Consider the following 27,021-nt stretch of genomic DNA (forward strand, 5'->3'; position numbering starts at 1 on the left):
ATATAAATCACAATCCTGAAACAAATTCATAAAGCTCTGCATTAATGCATCACAAATATCAAAGACACAGTCCAAGGGATGCATGATTGTAATTCTCAATGTTTGAGAATCAGGAACTTGACAGAAAGTCAAGGCGCCAAACAAATTAGTTTCCAAACAAATTGTATTTTCTAGAAAATAGGCAAAATAATGCACAAAATAAACTTTAATCATTTAAGGAAAACAGGAACAACAGCAATCTGAATTAGGATCTCTGGTGTCTTTCTCCGTGCCCTACCACACTGGCCTATCCCAGAGGAATATAGAGCCCTGCGTAGGGCTAATTGCTCTAAACCAAACATAATAGAAATGAGACATTCAAGCTTCTAATCTTGATGCTCTAATCATACCATTGATCAGTCTAGCTAGTGGACTGGAATACAAGAGAAAGGCACTACTACTTTAATTGTGGTCACGTCATTCTGACTAATTCAATAAAAGTGATTGCACTAGGAATGTACACACACTTCAAGTAAATACCAAAATTGCGAAGGTGAAAGAAATGAACCTAGTGAGACATATATTATGAGGTTCATACTCAGTTTAGAATCAAGAGCAATTTAGGCTTATGAAGACGAAGGGGAACAATGAAGGCGCCAGTAATAATCGATTTAGTACTTGTCCATATAACTTTGTAGAACAGGCAGAAGATAGTGGCTGTTCTAAATTTGGGAAATGCTGGTGGCTTACAATTAACAAAAGCTATACTTAATCAATGGCGAGAATTCCTACAATGTCTTCTCTACCTTCTCTCATGTTAATCTTCTGATGTCCCAGGTTTCATCCTTTGCCTTCAAATTTCTCATTTGTGGAGGTATCCCTTGGTGACAATATCCAAAAACAGTGTCAGCTTCTACATGTATACTGATAACATCCAGCTCTACCTCACCACCATTTCTGGCCTTCCTAAAACAAATGTCTCACTGCCTAACTGATATCTGGTACTGGATGAACAAAACCTTCATCCAATTGAATACTGGGAAGACCAAAGCTATTGTCTTTGAATTCTGCAACAAACTAAAATTTTCTAGAGTGAGCAGACAGTTGCATATCATTTCCACCTCTACATCATCACTTGATTCAAGCTATATTTCATTCATTTATTTTGTTAAAACATCTCTACATAACTATTCTAGTACACGCCTGGCTAACCTTCTACACTGCAACCTCCAAAAACAAGGTCATCCTAAATTCTGTTGCTTAAGTGGTACACCAAATTTAGTTCATTTATCATAGTAGCTGCTTGCTGATCTACACCGTCTCCTAATTAGGGACAGCCACTATTCTTTGTGGACTTTAGCAAGGCCTTCAACAAGGTTCTGCTTTGTAGGCTGGTTAGTAAGGTTAAATCACATAGGATCCAAGGACAGCTAGCCAACTGGATGCAAAGTTGGCTTGAAGATAGGAGATAGAGGGTGGTGGTGGAGGGTTCTTTTTTGGACTAGTGGTGTATCACAAGGATCAGTGTTGTTCATTATTTATATAAACAAATTGAATGAGAATATAAAGAGACTTGGTTAGTAGGTTTGCAGAGGACACCAGAAGTGGTGGTATAGTGGAGAGTGAGGAAGGTTTTCTGAAGAGTACAACTTGATGAACTGGGCCAGTGGGCTGAGAAACAGCAGATGGATTTTAATTGAGATAAATGTGAGATGTTGCACTCTCAAGACAAATGGTCAGACTTTGGGGAGTATTGTGGAACAGAGGGACCTAAGGGTGCAGGTACATAGCTCCTTGAAAGTGGTGCCACAGATACACAGCATGGTGTAGAAAGCGTTTGGTACACTTACCTTCACTGTTTAGAACATTGAGTACAGCAGTTGGGACATCATGTTACAATTATACAAGACATTAAAAAGTCCACATTTGGAGTACCGGGTACAATTCTGGTCGCCCTGCTGTAGGAAGGATGTTACTAAACTTGAAAATGTGTAAAAAAGATTTACAAGGATATTACCAAGACAGGAAGGTTTGAATTATAAGAGGAGGCTGGATAAGTTTCCAAGCTGAAGGGTCTGTTTCCATGCTGTATGATGCCTTGACATTCAATTTCATCACTGAATTCACCACTATCAACATCCTTAGAGTCACCATTGGCCAGAAATTCAAAAGGACTTGTCACATCAACTGTGGTTACAACAGCAGCTCAGAGGTCAGGAATACTCACCTCCTGTCCATCATCTATAAGACATGAGTCAGGAGTGTGGTGGAATACTCCCTACTTGCCTGGATGGGTACAGCGAGTAAAAAATGAGGTCTGCAGATGCTGGAGATCACAGCTGCAAATGTGTTGCTGGTCAAAGCACAGCAGGTTAGGCAGCATCTCAGGAATAGAGAATTCGACGTTTCGAGCATAAGCCCTTCATCAGGAATAAGAGAGAGAGAGCCAAGCCGGCTGAGATAAAAGGTAGGGAGGAGGGACTAGGGGGAGGGGCGATGGAGGTGGGATAGGTGGAAGGAGGTCAAGGTGAGGGTGATAGGCCGGAGTGGGGTGGGGGCGGAGAGGTCAGGAAGAGGATTGCAGGTTAGGAGGGCGGTGCTGAGTTGAGGGAACCGACTGAGACAAGGTGGGGGGAGGGGAAATGAGGAAGCTGGAGAAATCTGAATTCATACCTTGTGGTTGGAGGGTTCCCAGGCGGAAGATGAGGCGCTCCTCCTCCAGCCGTCGTGTAGTTGTGTTCTGCCGGTGGAGGAGTCCAAGGACCTGCATGTCCTCGGTGGAGTGGGAGGGGGAGTTAAAGTGTTGAGCCACGGGGTGATTGGGTTGGTTGGTTCGGGCGGCCCAGAGGTGTTCTCTGAAGCGTTCCGCAAGTAAGCGGCCTGTCTCACCAATATAGAGGAGGCCACATCGGGTGCAGCGGATGCAATAGATGATGTGTGTGGAGGTACAGGTGAACTTGTGGCGGATATGGAAGGATCCCTTGGGGCCTTGGAGGGAAGTGAGTGTGGAGGTGTGGGCGCAAGTTTTACATTTCCTGCGGTTGCAGGGGAAGGTGCCGGGGGTGGAGGTTGGGTTGGTGGGGGGTGTGGATCTGACAAGGGAGTCACGCAGGGAGTGGTCCTTGCGGAACGCTGATAGGGGAGGGGAGGGAAATATATCCTTGGTGGTGGGGTCCGTTTGGAGGTGGCGGTCGCTGATAGGGGAGGGGAGGGAAATATATCCTTGGTGCTGATAGGGGAGGGGAGGGAAATATATCCTTGGTGCTGATAGGGGAGGGGAGGGAAATATATCCTTGGTGCTGATAGGGGAGGGGATATATTTCCCTCCCCTCCCCTATCAGCGTTCCGCAAGGACCACTCCCTGCGTGACTCCCTTGTCAGATCCACACCCCCCACCAACCCAACCTCCACCCCCGGCACCTTCCCCTGCAACCGCAGGAAATGTAAAACTTGCGCCCACACCTCCACACTCACTTCCCTCCAAGGCCCCAAGGGATCCTTCCATATCCGCCACAAGTTCACCTGTACCTCCACACACATCATCTATTGCATCCGCTGCACCCGATGTGGCCTCCTCTATATTGGTGAGACAGGCCGCTTACTTGCGGAACGCTTCAGAGAACACCTCTGGGCCGCCCGAACCAACCAACCCAATCACCCCGTGGCTCAACACTTTAACTCCCCCTCCCACTCCACCGAGGACATGCAGGTCCTTGGACTCCTCCACCGGCAGAACACAACTACACGACGGCTGGAGGAGGAGCGCCTCATCTTCCGCCTGGGAACCCTCCAACCACAAGGTATGAATTCAGATTTCTCCAGCTTCCTCATTTCCCCTCCCCCCACCTTGTCTCAGTCGGTTCCCTCAACTCAGCACCGCCCTCCTAACCTGCAATCCTCTTCCTGACCTCTCCGCCCCCACCCCACTCCGGCCTATCACCCTCACCTTGACCTCCTTCCACCTATCCCACCTCCATCGCCCCTCCCCCTAGTCCCTCCTCCCTACCTTTTATCTCAGCCGGCTTGGCTCTCTCTCTCTTATTCCTGATGAAGGGCTTATGCTCGAAACGTCGAATTCTCTATTCCTTGGATGGGTACAGCTCCAATGACACTTGAAAAGCTTGATGCCATTCAGAATAAAGCAGCAGGTTTTAGTGGCACTACATCCACAAGCATTTACTCCCTCCACCACTGACTGTCAGTAGCAGCAGTGTGTACTATCCACACGATGCACTGCAGAAATTCAAAGATCCTTACAGTACTTTCCAAACCCACTACTACATCCATCTACAAAGATATATGCAGATAAATGGGATCACCATCACTTGCTTGTCCCCCTCTAAGCCATTCATCAACCTGACTTGGAAATATGTTGCCATTCCTTCACTGTCGCTGGGCCAAAATCGTAGAATTCCCTCCCTGATGGCATTGTGGGTCAACCCACAGCACATGGACTGGCATCGTTCAAGAGGCCAGCTCATCAACACCTTAAGAGCAACTAGGAATGAGCAACGAAACCAGCCAGTGAAGACCACATGCCATGAATGGGTAAAAAAACCCTTCACTTATCGTATCTTTGTCCACTCACTTAAACTCCGTAACATCTTTTGTAAACTCCATGTGTTCTTTAGCCCTACATTTCCTATGGCTCAGGGATCAAAGGGTTTGGGGAACAGGTGGGAATATGGTACTGAGTTGGATGATCAACCATACTCATGTCCCATGAATGAATTTAGAAAAAAAACGCTCTGGTGTGACACCTCAACAAACGTCTTCTGGAAATCTATGTTCAGTATACCCAACAGCTTCCCTATTCACCGCTCATGTTACTTACTCAAAACACTCCAATAAATTTGTCAAAGATCATTTCCTTTTCACAAAACCAATTCTGCAAGATTACCTTGAACTTACCTAAGCACCTGTTATGATGTCTTTAATAGTTTTCTGCATCTTCAAGGCGATAAACATTAATCTGTAGTTTCCAAGTTTACCAGCTTTCTGTCTCCTTCTCCATTTGTATAAAGACATTATATTTGCTATCATTTAATCAGTAGGCCTGTTCCTGATTCAAGAACAGTTTAGAAAATCAAAATCAATGCATCAAATATCTCACTAGATCCTACGGTGAAGTCCATCAACACCCAAGATGCTTGTCAGTCCACAGCTCCAACAATTTACACATACTATCTCTGATGATTGTAATTTTCCTGCGCTTTGCCCTTTTTCCATTTCCTGATTTCTAGCTTCCCCGGAATTCTCCTAGTATCCTCTAGGGTGAAGACAAATGCAATATATTTGTTCAATTAATTTGTCATTTCCTTGTTTTCCATTAAGTGCCCAGTTTGACTTTCTACAGAATCAACACTGACTTTTAAAAAAATTATGTAAAGTTTGTTTTTAGATTTCTGGCTAGCCTTCTCTTGCACTCCAATTTTTCCTTATTAATATTTTGGTTAATCATGTTTTTTTTATATTCTGCCCAACTTTCTGGCCTATCGACTGTCTTTGTAGAATCATATGCTTTTTTTTTGATATGGAGGTACCAGTGTTGAACTGGGGTGAAGAAAGTTAAACATCACACAACATTAGGTTATCGACCAACTGGTTTGGAAGAACAAGCTTTCGGAGTGCCACTCCTTTGTCCAAAAGCTTGCACTTCCAAATAAACCTGTTGGACTATAACTTGATGTCGTGTGATGTTTAACTATGCTTTTTTAAAAAAAAGTCTTAGATTATCTTTTAACATTTCTAGTTATCCATGGATGGGGTCTCCCTCGAAAGTTTTCTTACTCTTTAGAATGTATCTATTCTGCAAATTCAAAAATATCCCCTAAATGACTGCCATTGCATCTCTACTGACCTATCCTTTAGACCAATTTGCCCACTCACTTTACCTAGCTCTGCTCTCATACCATGAGAATTGCCACCATCAAAATTTAAAGTGAATTTTGCATTCATTTTTTTCTCTCCCTCAAACTGAATGCACGAGGACTGTTGTCGTGCAGCAATAGTATCCCTACCTCTGAGCTAGGGATCACACCTGCTTCAGAAGTATGTTCTAACATCCCTAGACATATTGATTAAAAAAATACATCAGACTAAATATAAAGTTTCAATCCTATTATGGTCACTGTTACTTAGGGGTGACTACACTAGAAAATGATCGGGATGGCACAGTGGCTAGCACCGCGGTCTCACAGAGCCAGGGAACTGGGTTCAATTCCAGCCTCGGGGGACAGTCTTTGTGGAGTCTGCACATTCTCACCATGTCTGTGTGGGTTTTGCCAGGCGCTCAGATTTCCTACCACAGTCAAAAGATGTGCAGGTTAGGTGGATTGGTCATACTAATTTACCTGTAGTGTTCAGGGATGTGCAGTTTAGGTGTGCTGGCCATGGGAAATGCAGGGTTACAGTGATAGGATAGGAGATGGGTTCTGGGTGGGATGCTCTTCAGAGGGTTGGTGTGGACTTGTTGGGTCGAATGGCCTGCTTTTTATTTAATCCCCACAATGTGAAAAAGACATTAGTTAATTCTCTCTCATTGCACAGTACCATGTTTAGTAAAGCCTGCTCTCTGGTTGCCTCCAGAACATACTGCTACGAGATACTAACAAACATCGTGAACTCAAAGCTATATTTGTCCATTTGCCTTTTCTTGTCAATGTATAGATTAACATCTCCCAGATTATAGCTGTGTCTTTCTGACAAATTCCCATTATCTCTTCCTTTATATCCTACACCACTGGGTGGCTACTGTTAAGGGCCTAGTATATCACTCCTACAAATGACTCAGTTTCATTATCATTTCTCCTGAAACGGTTTCTACATCTTGTTTCCTGTGCTAAAAACCATCATTTTTGCAACATAGCTACACCTCCACGTTTTCATACTTGCCTATCCTTCAAGATTTGGTCCACATCATTCTGCAGTCATGTCCCTGTAATAGCTAACAGATCTTACTTATTAATTTTTGTTTGAACACACGGTTCAGACATTGCGTTCTAAGGGTTATTTCCATTTGGATACATAGCTATCAGTTTTATCCTTTTTTTTCTGCAAATTCCAGTCTCACTGACTCCAAGATTAACTCTTGGATTTGGGCACTCTATTCTTCCCAAACACAGTCTGTTTAACATTTTCTGTTAATATCTTTTTCACAATCCTTGTCTCTACTCCTTGATTACAAAACTTGATCCCTTGCCCCATTATTCAGTTTTAAATCTTACCTCCCTCCCTAGTTATGTGGTTGGCAAGAACACTGGCTCCAACACAGTGGAGACTTTCCCATCAGGACAGATCCCACTTTCCCAGTACTGGTGCCAGTGCCCACAAACCAGAACCACTCCAAGTCATGCATTCACCCACAGGGGTCCTGTGCCACCTTTCACATGGTTCAAATAATAACTGACAGATTAAATTGGAGGTCTTTGCCTAACTCTTCACAAAGGCTATGCAAAATCTCCACCTTTGTCCTGCTTGTGTTGTTACCTACATGAACCATGACAACTGGATCCTCCTCCTCCTGTTCTAAATTCTTAAGCCCAGAGCAGATGTCCCAAATCCCGGCATTGGACAAGCCTCATATTTGCCTGGATTTGAGATCTTTGCTGCTGAGAACAGTGTTAATTCTTTTCACTACACTGCCCTCTACTACTGCTACAGTCTTTTTTAATTTCCTCGATTTTGTGTATAGTGCTGTGATCAGTTAGATCATCCCCTGTAGCCCTCACTTCCATCTAAACAAGGTGAAAGAACCTCAAAAGTGTCAGCAATTGCAAAGGTGGAGGCAGGAAAAGATGATAAGCACAGAATTCTTTTAAGCAGGTAGCACACAAATGTGAAGTAAAAAAGAAGAACTGATCAGAAACATGTTTCTGAAGAATACAGATCTGAAGTATCAAGACTGCTTGGAGTAAGCAGCATGTGATTAAGAAGGTTTTTGATAAGTTCAAAGTTCACGTAGGATAAGAAGTGAAATGTAAAATGAACACAGATGAGATAGTGCAGCAACTGAGAAAGGACAGGATTTAAGAGATTACAATTTGGAAGTTAATAGTGAAGTGGGACATGGGGTGCTAATGTAATCCCAATATTTAAACAAGGGGGATAGAGAGAATAAAAGGGAATAATAGACCAGCGAGTCTGAAGTCATCTGTGGGGAAGATGCTACAGTCCATTACCACGGATTTTATAACCGAGCACTTTGAAAACAGTGGTAAAATCAGAGACAGTCAGCATGAATTTACAAAAGGGAATCATGTTTGACAAATCTACTGGAAGCATTCGAAGATTATTGGAGTTGATTGGGGGAGCCACTGGATGTGGTTGATTTGGACTTTCAAAACTCTTGACAAAATCCCACAAAGAGATTGATTAACTTTACATATTATGTGCGTGGAATGGGAATGTAGTGGATTGCAATGGATAGAAAATTGATGAGCAGACAGGATTAAATGAGTCTTTTTCTGAATGGCAGGAAGTTCTTATTGGGATACCTCAGGGATAGGTATGAGGACCCAAGTTGTCCACAATACGTGTTAATGATTTGGACGAGGGAACTAATTATATCGCAGAATTTGCAGACGAGCCAAACTGTGTGGAAGGGCGAGTTAAGGAAAAGCAGAGATGCTGCTGGACAGGCTAGCTGAATGGGCAAATGCATGGCAGATGCAGTATAAAGTGGATAATAGGAGGTCATATATTTTGGTAGCAAAATAAGGCAGCAGATTATTATTTGAATGAGTGTAAACAGAGAGGTGAATGTTCAAGACCTGGGTGTCCTTGTGCACCAGTGAAAATGTGCAGATGCAGCAGATAGGAAAGAAGGCAAACTGCACGTTGGCCTTCATAGTGGGAGGTTTCAAGTACAGAACAAGAATGTCTTGCTGTAATTATACAGGGCATTGGTGAGGCCACATCCGAAATACTGCGTGCAGTTTTGATCTCTTACCCGAGGAAGGATGCTGTTGCCATAGATGGCATGCAAAGCTTTACGAAGTTGAGTTCTGGGATGGCAGGACTGACGTATGAGGAGAGATTGAATTGGTTAGGATTTTATTGGCTGAAGTTTAGAAGAATGAGGGAGGATTTTATAGAAACCTATAAAATTCTAACAGGACTAGATAAGTTAGATGCAGAAAGGATGTTTCTGATGGTGGGTGAGTCCAGAATAAGGGGTTAGTTTAAGGATAAGGGATAAACCTTTTAGGATTGAGATAAAGAGAAATGTTGTCACTCAGATTGATGAGCTTGCGGAATTCACTAGCACAGAAAATGATTGAGGTCAAAATATTGCATACTCAAAAAGGTGATAGATAATTCTCTTGTGAGTAAAGGGATCAAACGAAATAGAGTATTAGGGTATTGAGCTTGATGATCAGCCATGATCATGGTGAATGGCAGAACAGGCTCAAGGGGTCAAATGGCCTACTCCTGCTCCAATGAATGATTTTTTAAAAAAAATTGAATGAAGAATACAATAGAGAGATGCTGAAAAGACTATGGTAAGATGTCAGGTCAAATAAGACTTTCAACAAGAAGCACGCCTGCAGTATCAAGCTTTGGTACTGTCCCAAACGTTGTTGAACTGAACTAGATTATGGATAACATGCACCTCACTTTCAAGGAAGAAGTATACATTTTTAAGAACCTGATATAGAATGGCAGGAAGCTCTCAGAAGGGGTAGACTGGCAGAAAGGTTGTGGTCCAATGTCAAATTTTGTCTGATTACTGATTGCTGTGAAAATTCTTGGAACATTTTACTATAACAAAGGCTCTATATAAAAGCAAATTGTTCCTTTTATTGAATGGCTCACTTGCAGGATAGCAAACTGTAGGTCAAATCCTGAACCTATCCCCATTTTAGATATTACACAGCATGTCTCAGTACAAAACCAGCCATTCAGTTCGACAAGTCTGTGTTGGAATTTCAGGTCATAACATGATATCAAATTAACCTCAGAAAACACATAATTCAAGTCTCATTGGCTAGGATTACAAGATAACATCTTAAACATCCTAGCAACATGGATGCCCATATACTAAGTCAGTATTCCCATCTACAAAAAGGAATGCATGATACCACAAAACTATATTTTAAAAATAAAGTGCTAAATTTAGTCATGGAGGGCAGGATAAATATTTGCTGCAAATTTAACACTCATCAGCAAATTATTGTTTTAAAACAACATGGGAGATCAATTATCTCCTTGTCAATTCACTTCCATAATTTCTGAAAGAGTTTTAAAATTTCAGTTATCAGTAAATAATTTTATATATGTGTCACATCCCATGAAGTATTTTTTCTTACTTGGTTTCCTTGAGAACTTCCAGCAGCTGCTTTTTGGTAATTGCATCTTCTGTTGCATTTCCAGTGTATAAGTCGACAATTGAGCGTTCAAAATATAGAGCTACTTTAGACAAAGCTCTTAGTTGAATTAAATACAAAAAATAGAGGTTTTTCAACCTTCTTGGACCTTCTCCTTTTGTTTCAGTAGGATGAAACCGAGATTGGAATTCTTCTAAATTTGGTCCCCATCTATGTCTTCCCCACCCATCTGAAACAACAGGTTAAACAATAGGTAAAGCGATACATTAGAATGATACTTTCCATTAATACATTACAACTGGTAATACCTAGATTTATAAGAAAAGATCGTTACTGGTCAATGAATGCACACAATTTTGTAGTACAAGACGACAGTCATCATCTGGTCAGACAAAACACATTCTCTACATACACAGTTTTACAATCCTTCAGTTCAGCAAAATACATCAAATAAAAGGCACAGTTTCCATCAGCTCGTTTTTTTTTAAGCTTATAACAAATCCAGTTCTAAAAAAAAACACTGTGGCAAGACTGAAAAGATATTCATTTCTTGTGCATCTGCAATTCAGTAATAGCTGATCTGACTGGAGTCAGTTTCCCACTCCTGCCTGCTAAGTCTTTAACTAACGAGAATCAAAAGTAACCTACAGGCTCCTTAAAAAATATTAACTAACCCTACATCTACCTCTCTCTGGGAAAGAATTTCAGTGACGTGAAGCCTCCAAGTTATTTTCCTCCTCGATCTTAAATGGAAAATCTTTCATTTTCAAAGTGTGTCCCACAACCATCCTATAAAGCTCCCTCAAGATGTTCTTGGTCTCACTATGATTATCACAAGTTCATTTAAACTGCAATGAAAATGGTTCTTATCTGACCAGAAACTTTTCTTAAAAAGGTGGTGGGAGGGTGAGGTAATCAAAATCAAGGGAACCTTCTTCAAACTGCTTATAATGCAATTACATAACTGCTTAAATAAGGAGACCAAAACTGTACAACTGTAGCAAAACATCCTTACTTTTCACAGAACCATAGAATTGCCACAATATGGAAGCAGGCCATTCAGCCCATCAAGTCCACCTTGAGCCTCTGAACAGCATCCCACTGAGATGCATTCCCCCCTCCCCCCCTTGGTTGGAGACAAATTGAAACTGAGGGAATGTACAGATGCATCTCTGGTTGGCAACAAGTTGATTAGTCCATGGACCAATGGGTAGATACCAATTAGAGATTTTTTTGCCTGCTAACTGCGAGATTGGTTCATCAGCATTTAAACAGCTTTGATAGGGGCACAAGATACACAGGTGCTCAGTTCTTCCCCAGCTCGAAAACAACCTCTCTCTTCTCTGCAGTCAAAATGAATCTTAAATCTGAAGAATAACAGCATAACTTTCCTACAACAGTTGTTTTAAGTCAGAGACCTTTAATGAATGAACCACCCATCTTGTCCTCTCTCACAAATGATTGGCAATAATCTGAGAAAGACAACTGAAGGAACACACTGGCTAGCAGAAGAGTCATAAGAATAACCTCAGCAACAGAATCAGAGAACAAAATCTACTGAACTGTCTTTCAGCATTTACACTCTACTAATAACCTGTTTTCCCTGTATGCTTGTCAATTTCTGTGCTTGTAAGGGGTGTTTATAATGGGATTAGAACTATTACATTCTGGCAGTTTATAACTGTTTATCTTTAGCTACAGTTTAATTACGAGCAATGAATAGTTCTTTTGTTAAGTTCAGAAATTAGGGCTGTGCTTTCTATTAACCTTGATTTGAAAAACAAGTAAATTGGAAGACCGCATACTTTTTAAAATCTTTAACTTTTGTGACAACTCTGGAATACCAAGGCTCAATCACCAGCACACTACTTCAGTGAGTCTGAATTTGATTTATTGTTGTCACATGTATCAAAATAGAGTGAAACATGTTGTTGTTTTGTGTGTTATACAGGCAGGTCATACGATACCAAGTGCATCAGGACATAGAACAGGGTGCAGAATGCAGTGTTACAACCACTGAAAAGTGCAGGGAGAGAGAGATCATATTTAATATTTGTGAGGTCTGTTCAAAAGTCAGATAACAGTAGGGAAGAAGTTGTCCTTGAATCCATTCGTACATTTATATCTTTTGTTTGATGGAGGAGAGTACAACTGGGTTGGGATGGGTCTTTGATGATGTTGGTTGCCTTGTCAAGGCATCAGGAAGTATAGGTGGAGTCAATGGATGGAAGGCTGATTTGCATGTTGGACTATGGTGCATCTATAAAAATCGGTAAGAGTACCTGTGGATGTGCTGAATTTCCTTAGCGTCCTTAGGAAGTACAGATGTTGAAAGTCATAACACATATGTCATTCAATTATGATCACTGCTATCAAGTGGGTGCCTTCATTATGAAGTATAAATTAATCTTGTCTGATTGAACATTACCAGATCTGAGAAAAATTGGACACTCTGAACAGACATCTTAATACTCCAACGCATGTTTACTTATTGCAAGTTAACCAGTAAATAACTCTCTGATCTGAACAAAATGTTCTGAAGTTTTAAAGTAGGAAATTATTTGCACTTACCATCAAGTAGATACTTTGCACTGAGGTGTAGATTGATACTGGCATGAAGCCCAGAAATCAACCTGTAAAATACTCTCTTTTCAAGGCACAGACCTACAAGCATGAATATTCACATAATCAGTAAAATTAGAGCACAGTTAATTTATTTTACAGTGCAGAAAAATATATAATTTTACAGAATATACAAATTTACCTTCACATTAAAATTACAAAACAACTAATGTTTCATTTCAAAGGAGCTCTGAAGGATGCTTAAGTTATTAAAATTGCTGTTCAGAATTATTCCATCAATCCTTTCACTAACTCCAGTATCTCACTTATTATCTATATCTAATCATACTTTACTGAAATAAAACCTCTCCTTATAAACTACTGACTAATATTCCTCTGCATTCTTATTCCTCAAGATGGTTCACACCAGCTTACTTTTTGAACATTAGACAGCACACACTATAACTGTGACATATAATCATGGCCACAAATTTAGCCTTTTCTTCTTTTTGAATCAAAAATTAGGTGCTTACACCCTTCAGTGGAGTGGATGTTTAGTGAGGGAGATGATGTCTCACTCTTGCATTTACCAAAGGTTAATGCTAAAAAGTCATAGCCTATGGAATTACATGATAAACAGTGAATTTTGTTTTTGAAAATAAGTATGATTGATGCTCAAAATAGATGATGTGCAATTAAAAGTGCAACTAATAATAAAACGGAGATAAGATTTCCATGTTTCACAGCTATTTGTAACACCGGAAACAGCAGCAGGAAGGAACATCTAGCTACTTGACCCTCCTCCATAATTCAAAATAATCATGGCTGATCATCCAATTCAGTACATTGTTCCAACTTCCTCCTCATACCTTTTTACCTCTTTATCCATAGAAATATATCTAACTCCTTCTTGAAAATATTTAATGCTCTGGTCTCAACTGCTTTCTGTGGCAGAGAATTCCACTGGCTCACTACTAATCTATCGCCATTTACAGAATAATCTGTTCCTGTTCTACTGCCAAAAAGTGGATAACTTCACATTTATTCATATTACACTTTGTCTGCCATGCACTTGACCACTAACTCAACTTGTCCAAATAATAAGTATCCTTGCATTCTTCTCAACAGTTCACTCTCCCACCCAGTTTTGTGTCATCTGCAAACTAAGAAATATGGCAAGCTTTAGTTTAACCGGCATATTAAGAACCAGCACTCTCAATAAACCTGTAAAAACATGTCTAAAATATCACGTTTTCTCTGAAAAGTCCGAACAGTCAGTTGAGCGTGAGTGAGAAGGCTCTCTGCTGGCAAGTTTTAAGGCAAAGTTACATTATTATTTAAGTGATTTATGCTGTAAATTAAGTATATCAGTGACAATGTATACACCCAAATCATGTTTCTATTACTTAATGTGTGTGCTTTACAATGATTATATAAAATATCTTGATAGTCATAGCTACTGGTTAATAAAAATATCTAAATTATGTTGTGAATAGCTGGGTCCATGCACTGATCCCTGTGGTACCACTACTACTAACCTACTGCTCAGAAAAACAGCAGTTTATTCCTACTCTTTGCTTCATACCTACCAAGCAGTTCTCTCCATCCATATCAGTACATTAACCCCAATCTCACCTGCTTTCGTTTTACATGATCTCTTATTTGGGACCTTGTCAAAAGGCTTCTGAAAGTACACATAAACCACTTCCACTGGATCGCCCTTATCAACTCCACAAGTTACATCCTCAAAATATTCCAGTAGATTTGTCAAGTATGATTTCCCTTTCACAAATATACACTGACTGTCAGTCCTGCCACTGTTACTAAACTTTTTATAATGGACTCCAGCATTTTACCTACCATGTCAACATAACCTGTAAATAGTTCAATATTCTCTCTGGTTGTTTTCTTAAGTAGTGGAGTTATGTTTGCCACCCTACAGTCCATAAGGATTGTTCCAGAGTCTATAGAATAGAGTCATAAGATGGACAGCACAGAAACAGATCCTTCAATCCAACTCGTCCATGCTGACCAGATATTCTAGACTAATCTAATCCCAATTACCAGCACTTGGCCCATATCTCTCTAAACCGCCCTGTTCATGTACCCATCCAGATGACTTAAATGTTGTAATTATACCAGCCTTCACCATTTCCTCTGGCAGCTCAGTCCATACACACACCACCCTATGCATAAAAATGTTGCCCCTATGACCCTTTTAAATCTTTCCTCTCTCACCCTAAACCTATGTCCTTGGGTTCTGGATTCCCCCAACTCAGGGAAATTTACCCTGTCCATGCCCCTTATTTTTTTAATACACCTCTAGAAGCTCACCCCTCAGCTTCAGACACTCCAGGGAAAACATCCCCAGCCTATTCAGTCTCTGCCTATAGCTCAAACCCTCCAAACCCTGGCAATATCCTTGTAAATCTTTTCTGAACCCTCCCAAGCTTCACAACATCCTGCCGATAGGAGGGAGACCAGAATTGTGCACAGTATTTCAAAAGTGGCCGAACCAATGACCTCCCAACTCCTATACTCAATGCGCTGACCAATAAAAGTAAACATACCTAACACCTTCTTCACTATCTTATCTAGGTGTGACTCCATTTTAAAGGAACTATGAAACTGCGCTCCAAGGTGTCTTTGTTCAGCCATTATGTTTGGTGATCTGCCTTTCCAAAATGCAATATCTCACATTTATTTATATTAAACTCCATCTGCCACTCCTTGGCTCATTGGCCCACCTGATCAAGATCCCATTGTATTCTGAATGAACCTTCTTTGCTGTCCACTATACCTATAATTTTGGCGTTATCTGCAAACTTACTATGTTCACAAACAAATCATTTATATAAATGACAAAAAGCAAGGGACCCAGTACAGATCCCCGTGGCATACCACTGGTCATAAGTCTCCAGACTGAAAAGGAACCCTCCAGCACCACCCACTGTCTTCTATCTTGAAAGATTACCAGCAATGAACCCACTATTTCTCGTGTCTCTTCCTTAAGTATTTTGAGGTGAAGATTATCAGGCTATTTAATCCCAATTTCCCCAACATCATTTTTCTACTAATGCTGATTTCCTGCAGTTCCTCCCTCTCACTAGACCCCATGTTCCCCAATATTATTCATGCCCTCACTTGTGAAGGCCAAGCCAAAGTTTATATTTAATTGGACTACCCGTCTGTGTTCCCCATTACCTCCCCTGTTTCTGACTATATTTGTACGTGTTGATCTTCTCTTCACGCACTAAAAGAAGCTTTTACAATCAGATTGTATATTCTCTACAAGCTTATTCTTGCACTCTATTTCCCCCTCCTAATCAATTAATTTGTTATCCTTCGCTAAATCTAAATAGTTCCAAAACCTCAGGTCTGCTGCTTTTTAATAGTCAATTTGTATGCCCCATCTTGGATTTAATACTATCTTTAATTTCCTGGTTAGCTATGTCAGGCCACCTCTCCAGTTTCATTTTTGTGCCAGACAGGAATGAACAATTGCTGCAGTTTTTCCATGCAAGAGTGCAGTAAGGTTTAAAATCATAAAGCTGCAGATATTGATATTAAGGCAGTGACTATATCAAGACTATAAAGTGAGGGCTGTATAGAAACATTAATGCATCTGAAGATTCCTTCGACCCTTACTACAACTGACTTACAGTAAATCACAGGCACATCAACTAGTGGCACTAAACTGAAATCCAACAAAAACCTTTAAAGTTACAATGATTAACAAAATGTGATTTATTTTTGTCTTCGTCATCTGTTCCATTACATTAAGAAACCATGATCATAAAAGATATTGTTACTCTCACATTTGAGCACCCAGCGAACCATGGAAGCTCAGTGTTAGGTATAAGTGGATTTGGAAACCACTCAAAAATGTTGGCTGCATTTCTTTATTTACATTTCCAATTTGCTGATCAAACAGCTCAATTAGGCTGTTCCAGATAGCTTTAACTAAATTGATTTTTAAGCATTTTGTACACGTATTCAGTTATTACCTTCCAACCACTTGTAGAAAGACTCGCCTGTGGATATAAAAATATTTTTATTTATGGCAAAATATGAAATATCCCACCACACAAATAAAATATAATAATAATTCCACCATTTTTCTCCACCCCGCCCGCACGCTAATTTATACTGGAGTGTGTACCACCTGCACCAGCAGCTCCTTGGAATCTTACCAATAAGCTCATTTATAAACTAAAACAAAGTACTAGCACGCTATTTGTTTTCATGCATGAATGCAGGCAATGATAACTGTGCTGGCACAGTTAGAAGGGGATTCAGTAACTGCGATGTCATTAAATGGCAAGGAGCAGTGGTTACATTGTCTCTTGTTGGAGATGTTGATTACCTGGTGTATTACATGTCAGCCCAAACTTGAGGTATTATTTACATCCTGCTGCATTTGGACTAGACTGCACAGTACTCTGGGATATCATACCTGTTCTTTAAACTTAGAAATGCATCCGGTATGTATCTTCCAATACAAGTCACTAAAACCAATTAATAGAACCGTAATTTTTCACACACAAAAATCAAAGATAATGAGATTAATTGTAATATCACCAATGACATCCCAGTTGACATGAGCTAATTAAACATAATTCAGCCATCAAATCAGTAATTTTTCTCTTTCATACATCTATTCTAACTCTAGCTGACGTATGTATCCAAGCCATGGTAACCCTGTATTCATACTTTTCCTTTGAAAGCTGTCAAGGGTGCAAAACTGGCATATCTGTTTATGCAATTTTGCAGTGCTCTTTGCCCAAGACAATACATATAAATAAAAGGTAACCAACTGAATAAATTCCTTGTTTGAGAGCTGATTCTTTTTAAACTCAAGTTAATGACAATGTTTATCTCTGATTAGAAGCTATTAAGAAATAAACTGTAAGCAAACTTAAAAACTACAAGTTCCACCCATCCCAAGTGAAGCTTCTTTCATGTTGCATTTTGAATACTTTTTTTCTGATTAAAACTAATTTAAGATAACTAGAACCAGTCCTAAAGGGATACTTCTCTTTTTTAAAAAAAAACAGTAAGTGCTTTACACCACAACTAAACTGCAGAGGTTGCATTGCTAAAATAGTTCATACATATTTGCATCCATCTCATCTGCTCTTACCATCATCGTTTCCTGAGGAGAGAAATGAGAATATTTAAGATTAAAAATCATATCAATGCATATTTACTATTTACACAATCAATATACACAAATTAATATTTTAAATTTTTATGTGTGTGTGGAGTTAGACCGGCTTAACTGGTTAGCTCAGATTAGAGGTTTCAGTCTCACTGTGACTTGAGGCTACAATCTAGGTTTGCCTTCCAGTGCAGTATTGGATATGTACTGTAATATTGCAGCAGCCATTAAACTGATTCCAGTAATCTATGGGGAAATAGTAGCCCCTTGAGCACTACTTGAGGAATGCAGAGTTTGTATAGTGTTGTGGCCAACATTCTTCCCTTGAAGTAACTGAAAATAAATTAGCTGGTCATTCATCTCACTACCATTTGTAGAAGCCTGCTGCAAGAAAAGTAATGCCATGCTCTTCTAAACATTCAGTGCACTTAGAAGCAACTGGGTATATGTGAAATACTTTGATACAGACAACCAGGGTACTTTATCTTAGTGCATTAGGTTGTGGTTTCTTTCTATGCTTCCATAATTTTTTTAAAAAACAAAATTAAACTTTAATCATGATTACCACCTTTTCCTTTCCTTATATCCCAAATGAATTAATTACAAAAGTAGTCCAGTAAAACACTTAATGCTGCTGCTTATGAGCTGAACATTAGCAAGCATTTTGAAGTAGTGGATCAACAGCAAATTGCATTCATAATTCTTCAAAACTCAGAGTTTCCACTTTATCTCAAAGTATAATAGCCTCTTTTCATGCTGTGATAGGGTAAACTTCAGCACTCTAATATCGGATTGAGATAATTGAAAAAACCAGCAATAATTCTGTCTCAAATGAATTGTCAAGGGACAAGGATAAACTATTATACAGAAACTAAAAGAAATTAGCCATGTCTGGGAAATGGAGTAGAAGTGTCGAGAGTGTGTTGCTGGAAAAGCACAACAGATTCAGGCAGCACCATGAAGAAGGAGAATCAACATTTCGGACATAAGCCCTTCATTAGGAATTAGGTGTAGAAGTTAAATGAACAAACACGTTTTAACACCTGCTTTGTTAAATGGCTTATGCTAAAATGACAACTAATTTCCCTGCAGAAGAACTTCAGGTGTTAATCACATGAAAGCTGTCTTCAAACCGACAGTCAAATCTTAAAATATAATAAGGAACATGGAAATTACTTCTGATAAGGGAAGCTGCAGACCTATATTTTGGAAGAATCTAATCAATAATGTCATGACACAAACTTGAAAGAGAAACCTGTATACAAATTTATCTCCAAGAATCTTCATGAGCAGAACTTTGGAGATCAACAGTACAGAAGTATCGAACTCTGGCCATTCAGAGGCACACACAGTTGGTTGGAATCATAGCTAAATTCCACCATTAATCGGGTAATAGCCAAGTTGGATTGTGAAGCTCTTAACGTGCTTACTTGAGAGGTCTTATTTTGGTTGCGACATACAAGTTCAAATCATGGTTTCACTATTTAATTGAGAGATTTCTTAATAAGAAGTTAAATTAAAAAGGTAGCCTGTAGTAATTTAGCCACAACAATATTCTAGTATTGAAAATATTAGGGATTCAGTTATAGGAAAACTACAGGTAAACTGTTGCTGCTTTTTCATTTAAGTTCAAACAAACAAAAAATGGAGAGTATCACCTTTTGATTTTCTAATATATGGCCTGATCTGCCCTAAAAAGTATCACAATCAATTTCTCAGGGCAACGAGAGGTGAGCAAGAAATATAACTTTGTTAAGAAATGGATTAAAACAACTTCTGATCTGCCTGAAACAAAGTCATGGGTGAGCAAGATATAATAACATAACAAGCCAAAACAGATTTTGCACATTAACTCACTTCTCCTAGGTGCAAGTGGATTCAGAGGACGATATACAGATCGAGGCCTGCAAAAGATATTCAAAGTTATTTACTAATAAAAGTAAGTTTCAAAAATACTGTAGTGTTTTGGGAAAAGCTGAATGGCAGACATACTCCAGTAATCACAGCAAGTATCTCATTAGATTACAGAATTAATTCTACAAAAAAAAATACACTAGTAACTAAAGCACGATAGTTGAACAGTTTGGGCAGATAAGAACAAAAATCATAAACATTTATGGAAAATGAGATTCAGGGCCAGACAGAGAAGACATTCAACAATGGAATGCTAATGCTAGAATTTTACTGGATTTTTTCAAGAATGGAACTGTTGAGCTAATGTTCTGAAAGCAAATTGGATTGAATGGCAGATTGGCAATACAGAATGATGTTGATAGAGCGGCTTCAGTTCCATTTCTGGCTGCGGCCATCAAAAAGGGTACAATGTTTTAACATTGGTCTTTGCTTGTGCCATGATGACCTTCAGGTTAAAGACACCAGTCACATTTTCCTTTCTGATTTGAATTATTTTTTAGTCAGTATAAGCCAACACTCAGAATGAAGGATAAATGCCAGTGAGATTGAGCCAAAGTAACTAGGAATTTGGATCAAAGTTGAAATTTGAACGAGAGGGGGAAAAGTTATGCTTCGATTAAAGTTTATAGCAAGAACTGATGATGTTATCCACTATGGCGACGAAATGTCTGAAAACAAATCTGTCAGCTTATCGAGCTAACTTACATACTTATCATCAACCTGCACTACAAACATTTTCAAAAATTGCTAGCCTCCAGAGTGTCAGGACTGAGACATCACCAGTGCATAGAAAGCTGCTAAAGTAGGTTTTTTTATTTGTATTTCAAATCTTTAAAGTGAAAGGTGAGTACTTAGTTTGTATTTTAAGTCTCTACACTTGATTTCTCTCTTTTACTGATAAATAGCTTGTTAAGTTTCCATAGTAAATCTATATTTATTCTAAAAAGGTAATAAATTATTTTTAATCGTGACAGAATGGCAGGTCAGAAGGGCTAAGTGGAGACTACATTTTGTGATATGCGTGAAATCATGAACGGAGAAATACAACAATCTACAAAGAGTTTCATAAAACTTGGATTGGACACGTCACATGCCTACTATACACAATATGAAGAATGAAAGAAACCAGAACAGTCAACTTGAGAAGCTGAAATGTGGCTGTCAATATCAACGTATAAAGTAAGGCCAATACAAAAGATTCCCAAGCTCAGATTGTGCAGAAATACTTTAATGCCCATGAGTCACAAATGAAAATAAAGATCAAATGTTAAAAACTGAAAACACATGCATGTATTTCTTTTTAAATTTGTAGCAATTCTAACCACAACACCTATTGCATGGCAAGAGGAATCAAATTAGTTTCGGGGAATAAAATGCAGCAAAAACAAAAGAAAAAAATACTTGAAGCAGTTCTCTTCATAGATGCTGTTCCACACCCTCCAAGCTGATGATCCCCTATATCCAGTGTAACGTTCTGGATTCAGGAGGAGATCCACATATTCAGCATCAGGAGATAATTCATCTGCAGAGAGCGAGATATTATCTGTCAGTTTCAGAGAATAGCCATTATCTTATTTACAAGTAAACATCAGTTTAATCAGCATCTATGAATGACAGCATTATAATTTTGGTACCGAATTGGGGAGAGCTGCCTTTATAAGTTCTGCAGTAAACTTACTAAGTTTGAAAAGAGAGAAAGCAAATCAACAGAAATATGAACAGTGGCAACATGGTTAAATATGTTAAACCATGTGAAAACAGTTTACCAAATACAAGTGGGGAAATTTTGAAAATAGAAAAGAATATTTAAAAGCACCAAAAATGTAAGTGGAAGTTAAGCAGTAAGAAGTGGAATTTTAAAAAGACAACTTAGAAACATGTTTAGTCATTTCCAACTATACTAAAAGTTCCTCTTCATCCTCATATGAAAGGAACACAACCCAATCCATCTTTTCTCATTGCAGACATTGACCTCACGAAGTTAATTTCCTTTGTTTTGCTTTACTTCACTTCACTGTGCAGTTTATAGAGAATCAGTGTTCAGTTAATTTTGAAACTCCACAGATAATGAAGCAGTTCATGTCAGCATGCAGCAAAATGTGCACAATGAGGGGTTGGGTTAATAAATGCCAGGCAAATGACCCTTTCCAGCAAGCAGGTCTGACCACTATTGAATGACATTTAATGACATTACCACAGCTGAATCTCCTATCACCTTGGGACATTACCAGTGACAAGAAACTCATTGGACTCAATTGACTGGGTGCAAGTTCAGATGGGAAACAGCACATACTGAAGTAACAAGTAACTCATCCTCCAACAACCCAAAACTACTGATGTCATCACAGGACATGAACACCACTGGCTCAGCCAGCATTCAATGGAGAATCTCTCAAACCACTGCAGTCCTTGGGGGAGGGACACTCAGAGCTTATAAAGGGAGTGCCATATGTTTGATCTAGTGATAATGAAGGAAAGACTCCACGTCAGGAGGAAGTTTTCAGGTTGTGATGCTCCCATTATTCTGCTGCTTTTCACCTGCTAAGTGGTAGAGGTTGAGAGTTTGGAAGATGCTATCAAGAGGCTTGATGAATTGTGACAATCTTATAGATGATATACAATGCTGCCATCATACAGTGATGATGGGAATGAAATCTGAAGGTGGAGGATAGGGTACCAATCAAGCATAATGCTTGAAGGTCTCGAGTTTCTTTAGTATTGTTGGAATTGCATCCATCCAGGCAAATGGGGAGCATTTCTGATCTTGTAGCTGGAGGCAGCGAGGATAAGAGAGGAGAGTTACGCCCTTGCGAATAATGATAATGAAGGATTCAGTGAAAGCAATGCCCTTGAACATCAAGTGGCACTGGTTAAGTTCTCTCCTGTTGGAGAGAATTTTGTCTGGAGCTTGAGGTTTTACTATTATTTGGCACCTTCTGGTTGAATTCTGAGTGTTGCTGCATTGGACATGGACTGCTTCAGTATCAGAAGAATTGCAAATGCTATTGTATATTGTCCAACCAGCAGCAAACATCACTCCTGATCTTATGATGAGAGAAAGAACTAATGAAGCAGTTGCAAAAATATACTTTATTCATAAAAATAAATCTTTTGGTACAAGTACAGTTAATGAAGCTATTCAGATCTACACTCTCTTTACTTCAAGAACTAATTAAGACTTCGATGTTCACCATTCTCTGTATTTACAATCAATCTTTTAGCATTTTGGCGAGGAGTCAGCAGGGTCCAATTACTGAATGGACCAGTTATTCTTTGGCAGAAGGACCTTACACAGTGATGTTTTCTCACTGCATGTTCTTCAGCATGTCGTCCTGAACCTTGGAATATACCAGCTTGTAACACACAGTCAGGGTCAACTCCTTCAACTGGAAGGCCAGCAAGTTTCAGGTAGACCAAAAAGAATCTTTCATCGAGTTGATGGTCCTCCAGGCACAGTTAATGTTCATCTCGGTGTGTGCACCGGGCAACAGATCCTTCTCACCACCAGCCAAGCGATGCCCTGGTGCTTGTCTGAGTGTTCTAGCGAGGAGGTATTCTTCCAAATGATTGTGACAGTCTGCACAGGGAACTGCTCGACAGGATCCACCCTCTCCTTTTTCTGAAGGGTCTCAAGGATGCTTTGTGCTGAACATTTTCTGATGGATTTGTGGTCAAAGGTGCTTACCTTCACAAATTTCTCTAAGGAGGACAGGTGATATTCAACAGTCTAACTACGTAGAGTATTCCACGGCAGGGAGGCTAGGTGCATCCTTCACAACACCAGAGACAGGTAAAATCTCAGTATGTAATGACACTTGGTATTTGTGTACCAAGGATCCATAAAAAACTTGAAGCAGCCATACGCAAAGGTGGCCATCGGGTGAGGGTAGCATTGTGTGCTTATTTTACCCCTCGGTCCAGATCTTTGTATACAATGTCCTGTCAGACACAGCATATCATCAATCTCCGCATGAAGTGAAAGATGGTCCAGGTGACAGTCCCTACATAGGGTCAGGGAATAGGCCAGACCTGCACCACATACAACAATAGGAGTACCTCACACCGGATGACCAGGTTCTTACCCATGATGAAAAGCAACTGGGGCTCCCATTTGTCCAGTTTCTGTTTCACCTCAGTGACACGCTCCTCCCAAGACTTGGTGCCGCCCCAGCCCCTCTGAACCAAATGCCCAGCACTTTCAGGTGGTCTACCCTGACAGTGGTGAAGGGGTTGAAGAATTTCCAAACAGCATGGCCTCACTCTTGTTTCGATTTACCTTGGTCCCGCTCTTAGACTTGTTCGAACTGGTCACAGATGGACAGGAGTCTGGGCACGGACAGTGGATCTGAGCAGGAAACGGCAACATCATCCATGTACAGGGAGGCCTTAACCTGTAGGCCCCTGCTGCCAGCTATAGTCACTCCTCTCAGGCTTCCTGATGGACTCAGCAAATGGCTTAACACAGCACACAAACAAAACAGGAGATCTGCCCGATACCAGATCTGTCCAGAAAGCTTTCGAATTCCCACCTATTGATTGAAACTGCATTCATGATATTGGTATTCAGCAGTCAGGTCTAATTACAGATTCCCTCCCAAGCCCACTTGGAGAGAAAAGCTCTCACATGTGTACACAATATTCTGTCAAAGGCTTTCTCCTGGTCCAGGCTGATAAGGCAAGTGCCCTGTCTCTGCCCTGCACGTAGGTGATTGTATCCCTGAGGAATGCAAGACCCTCAGCAATCTTCCTGCCTGGTACAGCACAAGTTTGGTCAGGGTGAATCACTGATCCCCGAGCAGACTTTTGGCTGGATTTTGTAGCCCACATTTAAGTGGGATTGGTCGCTAATTTCTAATTTCCTCCCTCTCCCCCTTCTGCTTGTAATGAGCGTGATGATATCTTTGTACATGGATTCACTCATGGTATCTGCCAGAAGCATACCGTCATAGACCTCTAGCAGGTCCTAGCTAATCAAGTCCCACAGAGCAGAATACAACTCAGCCGGTAGTTTTATCACTTCCGGGAGTTTTATCCTTTTCAAAGGACTCGAGGAGAAACTGAGGGTTACAAATGCTGGAGATCAGAGTCAAAGAGTGTGGTGCTGGAAAAGCACAGTGGGTCAGGCAGCAAGGTGATGTCAAAAACCGACATTTCAGGCATGTGGAATGTGGGGGTATGTTTTTGTTATTTCAAAAATACACTTTATTCAGAATTCTTTGATGGATGTACAGTTGATTAAGCCATTCAGATGTATACCGTGTTTACATTCAGAGAACAGATGGAGTCATTCATATTTACAATGTGCTGTTAACCGTCCAACCTCTTGGCATTTAGCTGAGGAGTCAGCGGACCCCAACTACTGAACGGACCATATTATTCTTTGGCAGAAGGACCTTACACAGTGGCCTTTTCTCAGTGCACTGTGGCAGCAGCTGCTCCGAGCTTCAGTGCATCCCTCAGTACACAGAGCTGGTCCTTGGAATGTGCCAGTCTGCAATACTCAGGTCGGGGTCAACTCCATCAACTGGAAGACCAGCTAGGTTTGGGCAGGCCAAAGAGTGTCTTTCACCGAGTTCACAGTCCTCCAGGCAATGTTGATGTTCGTCTCGGTGTGCGTCCCGGGGAACAGACCATAGAGCACAGAGTCCCACATCATGAAGCTACTCGGGACTAACCTTAAACTACTGCATTTCTCTCTGGACTTACTTTGCATAGGCACATTCGGTGGTGTGGGACAGTGTCGTCCTCAGCACAGCCACTTCAAGGGCAGCATATAGTGGTGCAGAGTGTTCAGGCATGCATAAATGATTTCACAGGTAGAACCCTTCTTACCACCAGCTAAGCAATGTCCTGGTGCTTGTTTGAGAGGTCTGGTGCTGAGGCATTCTGCCAAATGACTTTGACAGTCTGCACAGGGAACCACTCAACAGGATCCACCCTCTCCTTTTCCCAAAGGGTCTCAAGGACACTACGTGCTAACCACTTGCTGATGGACTTGTGGTCAGAGATCTTTCTTCGCAAATTTCTCTGCAAAGGACAGATGATACCGAATGGTCTAACTACTTGGAGCGTTCTACTGCAGCAAGGCCAAGCCCATCCTTCGCAATTTCAGGGACAAGTAGAACCTCAGTACGGAGTGACACTTTGTGCTCGCGCACCAGGGATCCACGCACAGTTTGATGCAGCCACACACAAAGGTGGCCATCAGGGAGAGGGTAGCATCCCTCTTTTGCTTTGTCCCCCTTTTTCTAGATCTTTATATATTGTGCACCTTCGGACACGGTCCATCTTTGATCTCCACATGAAGTGAAAGATTGTCCGTGTGACTGCGATGGCGCAGCTTCTGGGAGTAGGCCAGACCTGCACCACATATAACATTCAGAGTAACTCACAACTGCTTTTCCTCATGGATGGACAGCAACCATTGCTCCCATCTGCTCAGTTTCTGCCTCACCTTCGTGACATGCTCCTCCCAAGACTTGGCACCCACCCCAGCCCCTCTGAACCAAATACCCAGCACCTTCAGGTGGTCTGTCCTGTGAAGGGGATAGAGGATTGGTTGGCCCAGTTTACGAAGAGCATGGACTCGCTTCTGCCTCCGTTTACCTTGGCCCCTGAGGCCCATTCAAAAAACTCTTCTCATGCACATGGGTTTGAGACTTCTGCTCTGATCCACAGACAAACGGTGACATCATCTACGTACAGGGAGGCCTTAACCTGTAGGTTCCTGCTGCCAGGAATAGCCACTCCTCTCAGGCTCGCATCCTTCCTGATGGACTCAATGAATCGCTCTATATAATACACAAACAAGGCAGGAGAGAATGGGCAGCCCTGCTGATCTCGAGACTGGATTCAGAAAGCTGGCTGATTCCCACCCATTGATTGAGACACTGTTGACAATGTTGGTGTAGACCTGTAGGATTCATTTGCAGATTCCATCCCCAAAGCCCATTTTGGAGAGAATGTTTCTCATGTACGTGTAAGAAATACTGTCAAAGGCTTTCTCCTGGTCTAGGCTGATGCAGCAAGTGTTCACCCCACTGGCCTACACATAGGCAAAGGTATCCCTGAGGAGTG

At 40.7% G+C, this 27,021-nt stretch overlaps 1 protein-coding gene across 1 annotated transcript in view; it reads right to left on the minus strand.

Moving 5' to 3' along the window:
- ero1b (endoplasmic reticulum oxidoreductase 1 beta) overlaps positions 1-27,021 on the minus strand; it is an 82,030-nt gene that overhangs the window by 18,290 nt on the left and 36,719 nt on the right. The window contains exons 7-12 of the mRNA XM_060852705.1: positions 21,346-21,466; positions 19,888-19,934; positions 18,013-18,024; positions 16,877-16,903; positions 12,879-12,971; positions 10,290-10,536 (exon numbers count right to left, since the gene is read on the minus strand). Of these exons, the coding sequence (XP_060708688.1) occupies positions 10,290-10,536; positions 12,879-12,971; positions 16,877-16,903; positions 18,013-18,024; positions 19,888-19,934; positions 21,346-21,466 (547 nt within the window). The remainder of the gene's footprint in view (positions 1-10,289; positions 10,537-12,878; positions 12,972-16,876; positions 16,904-18,012; positions 18,025-19,887; positions 19,935-21,345; positions 21,467-27,021) is intronic.

The sequence above is a fragment of the Hemiscyllium ocellatum genome, chromosome 3, assembly GCF_020745735.1.
Source record: "Hemiscyllium ocellatum isolate sHemOce1 chromosome 3, sHemOce1.pat.X.cur, whole genome shotgun sequence".
Lineage (NCBI taxonomy): Eukaryota > Metazoa > Chordata > Chondrichthyes > Orectolobiformes > Hemiscylliidae > Hemiscyllium > Hemiscyllium ocellatum.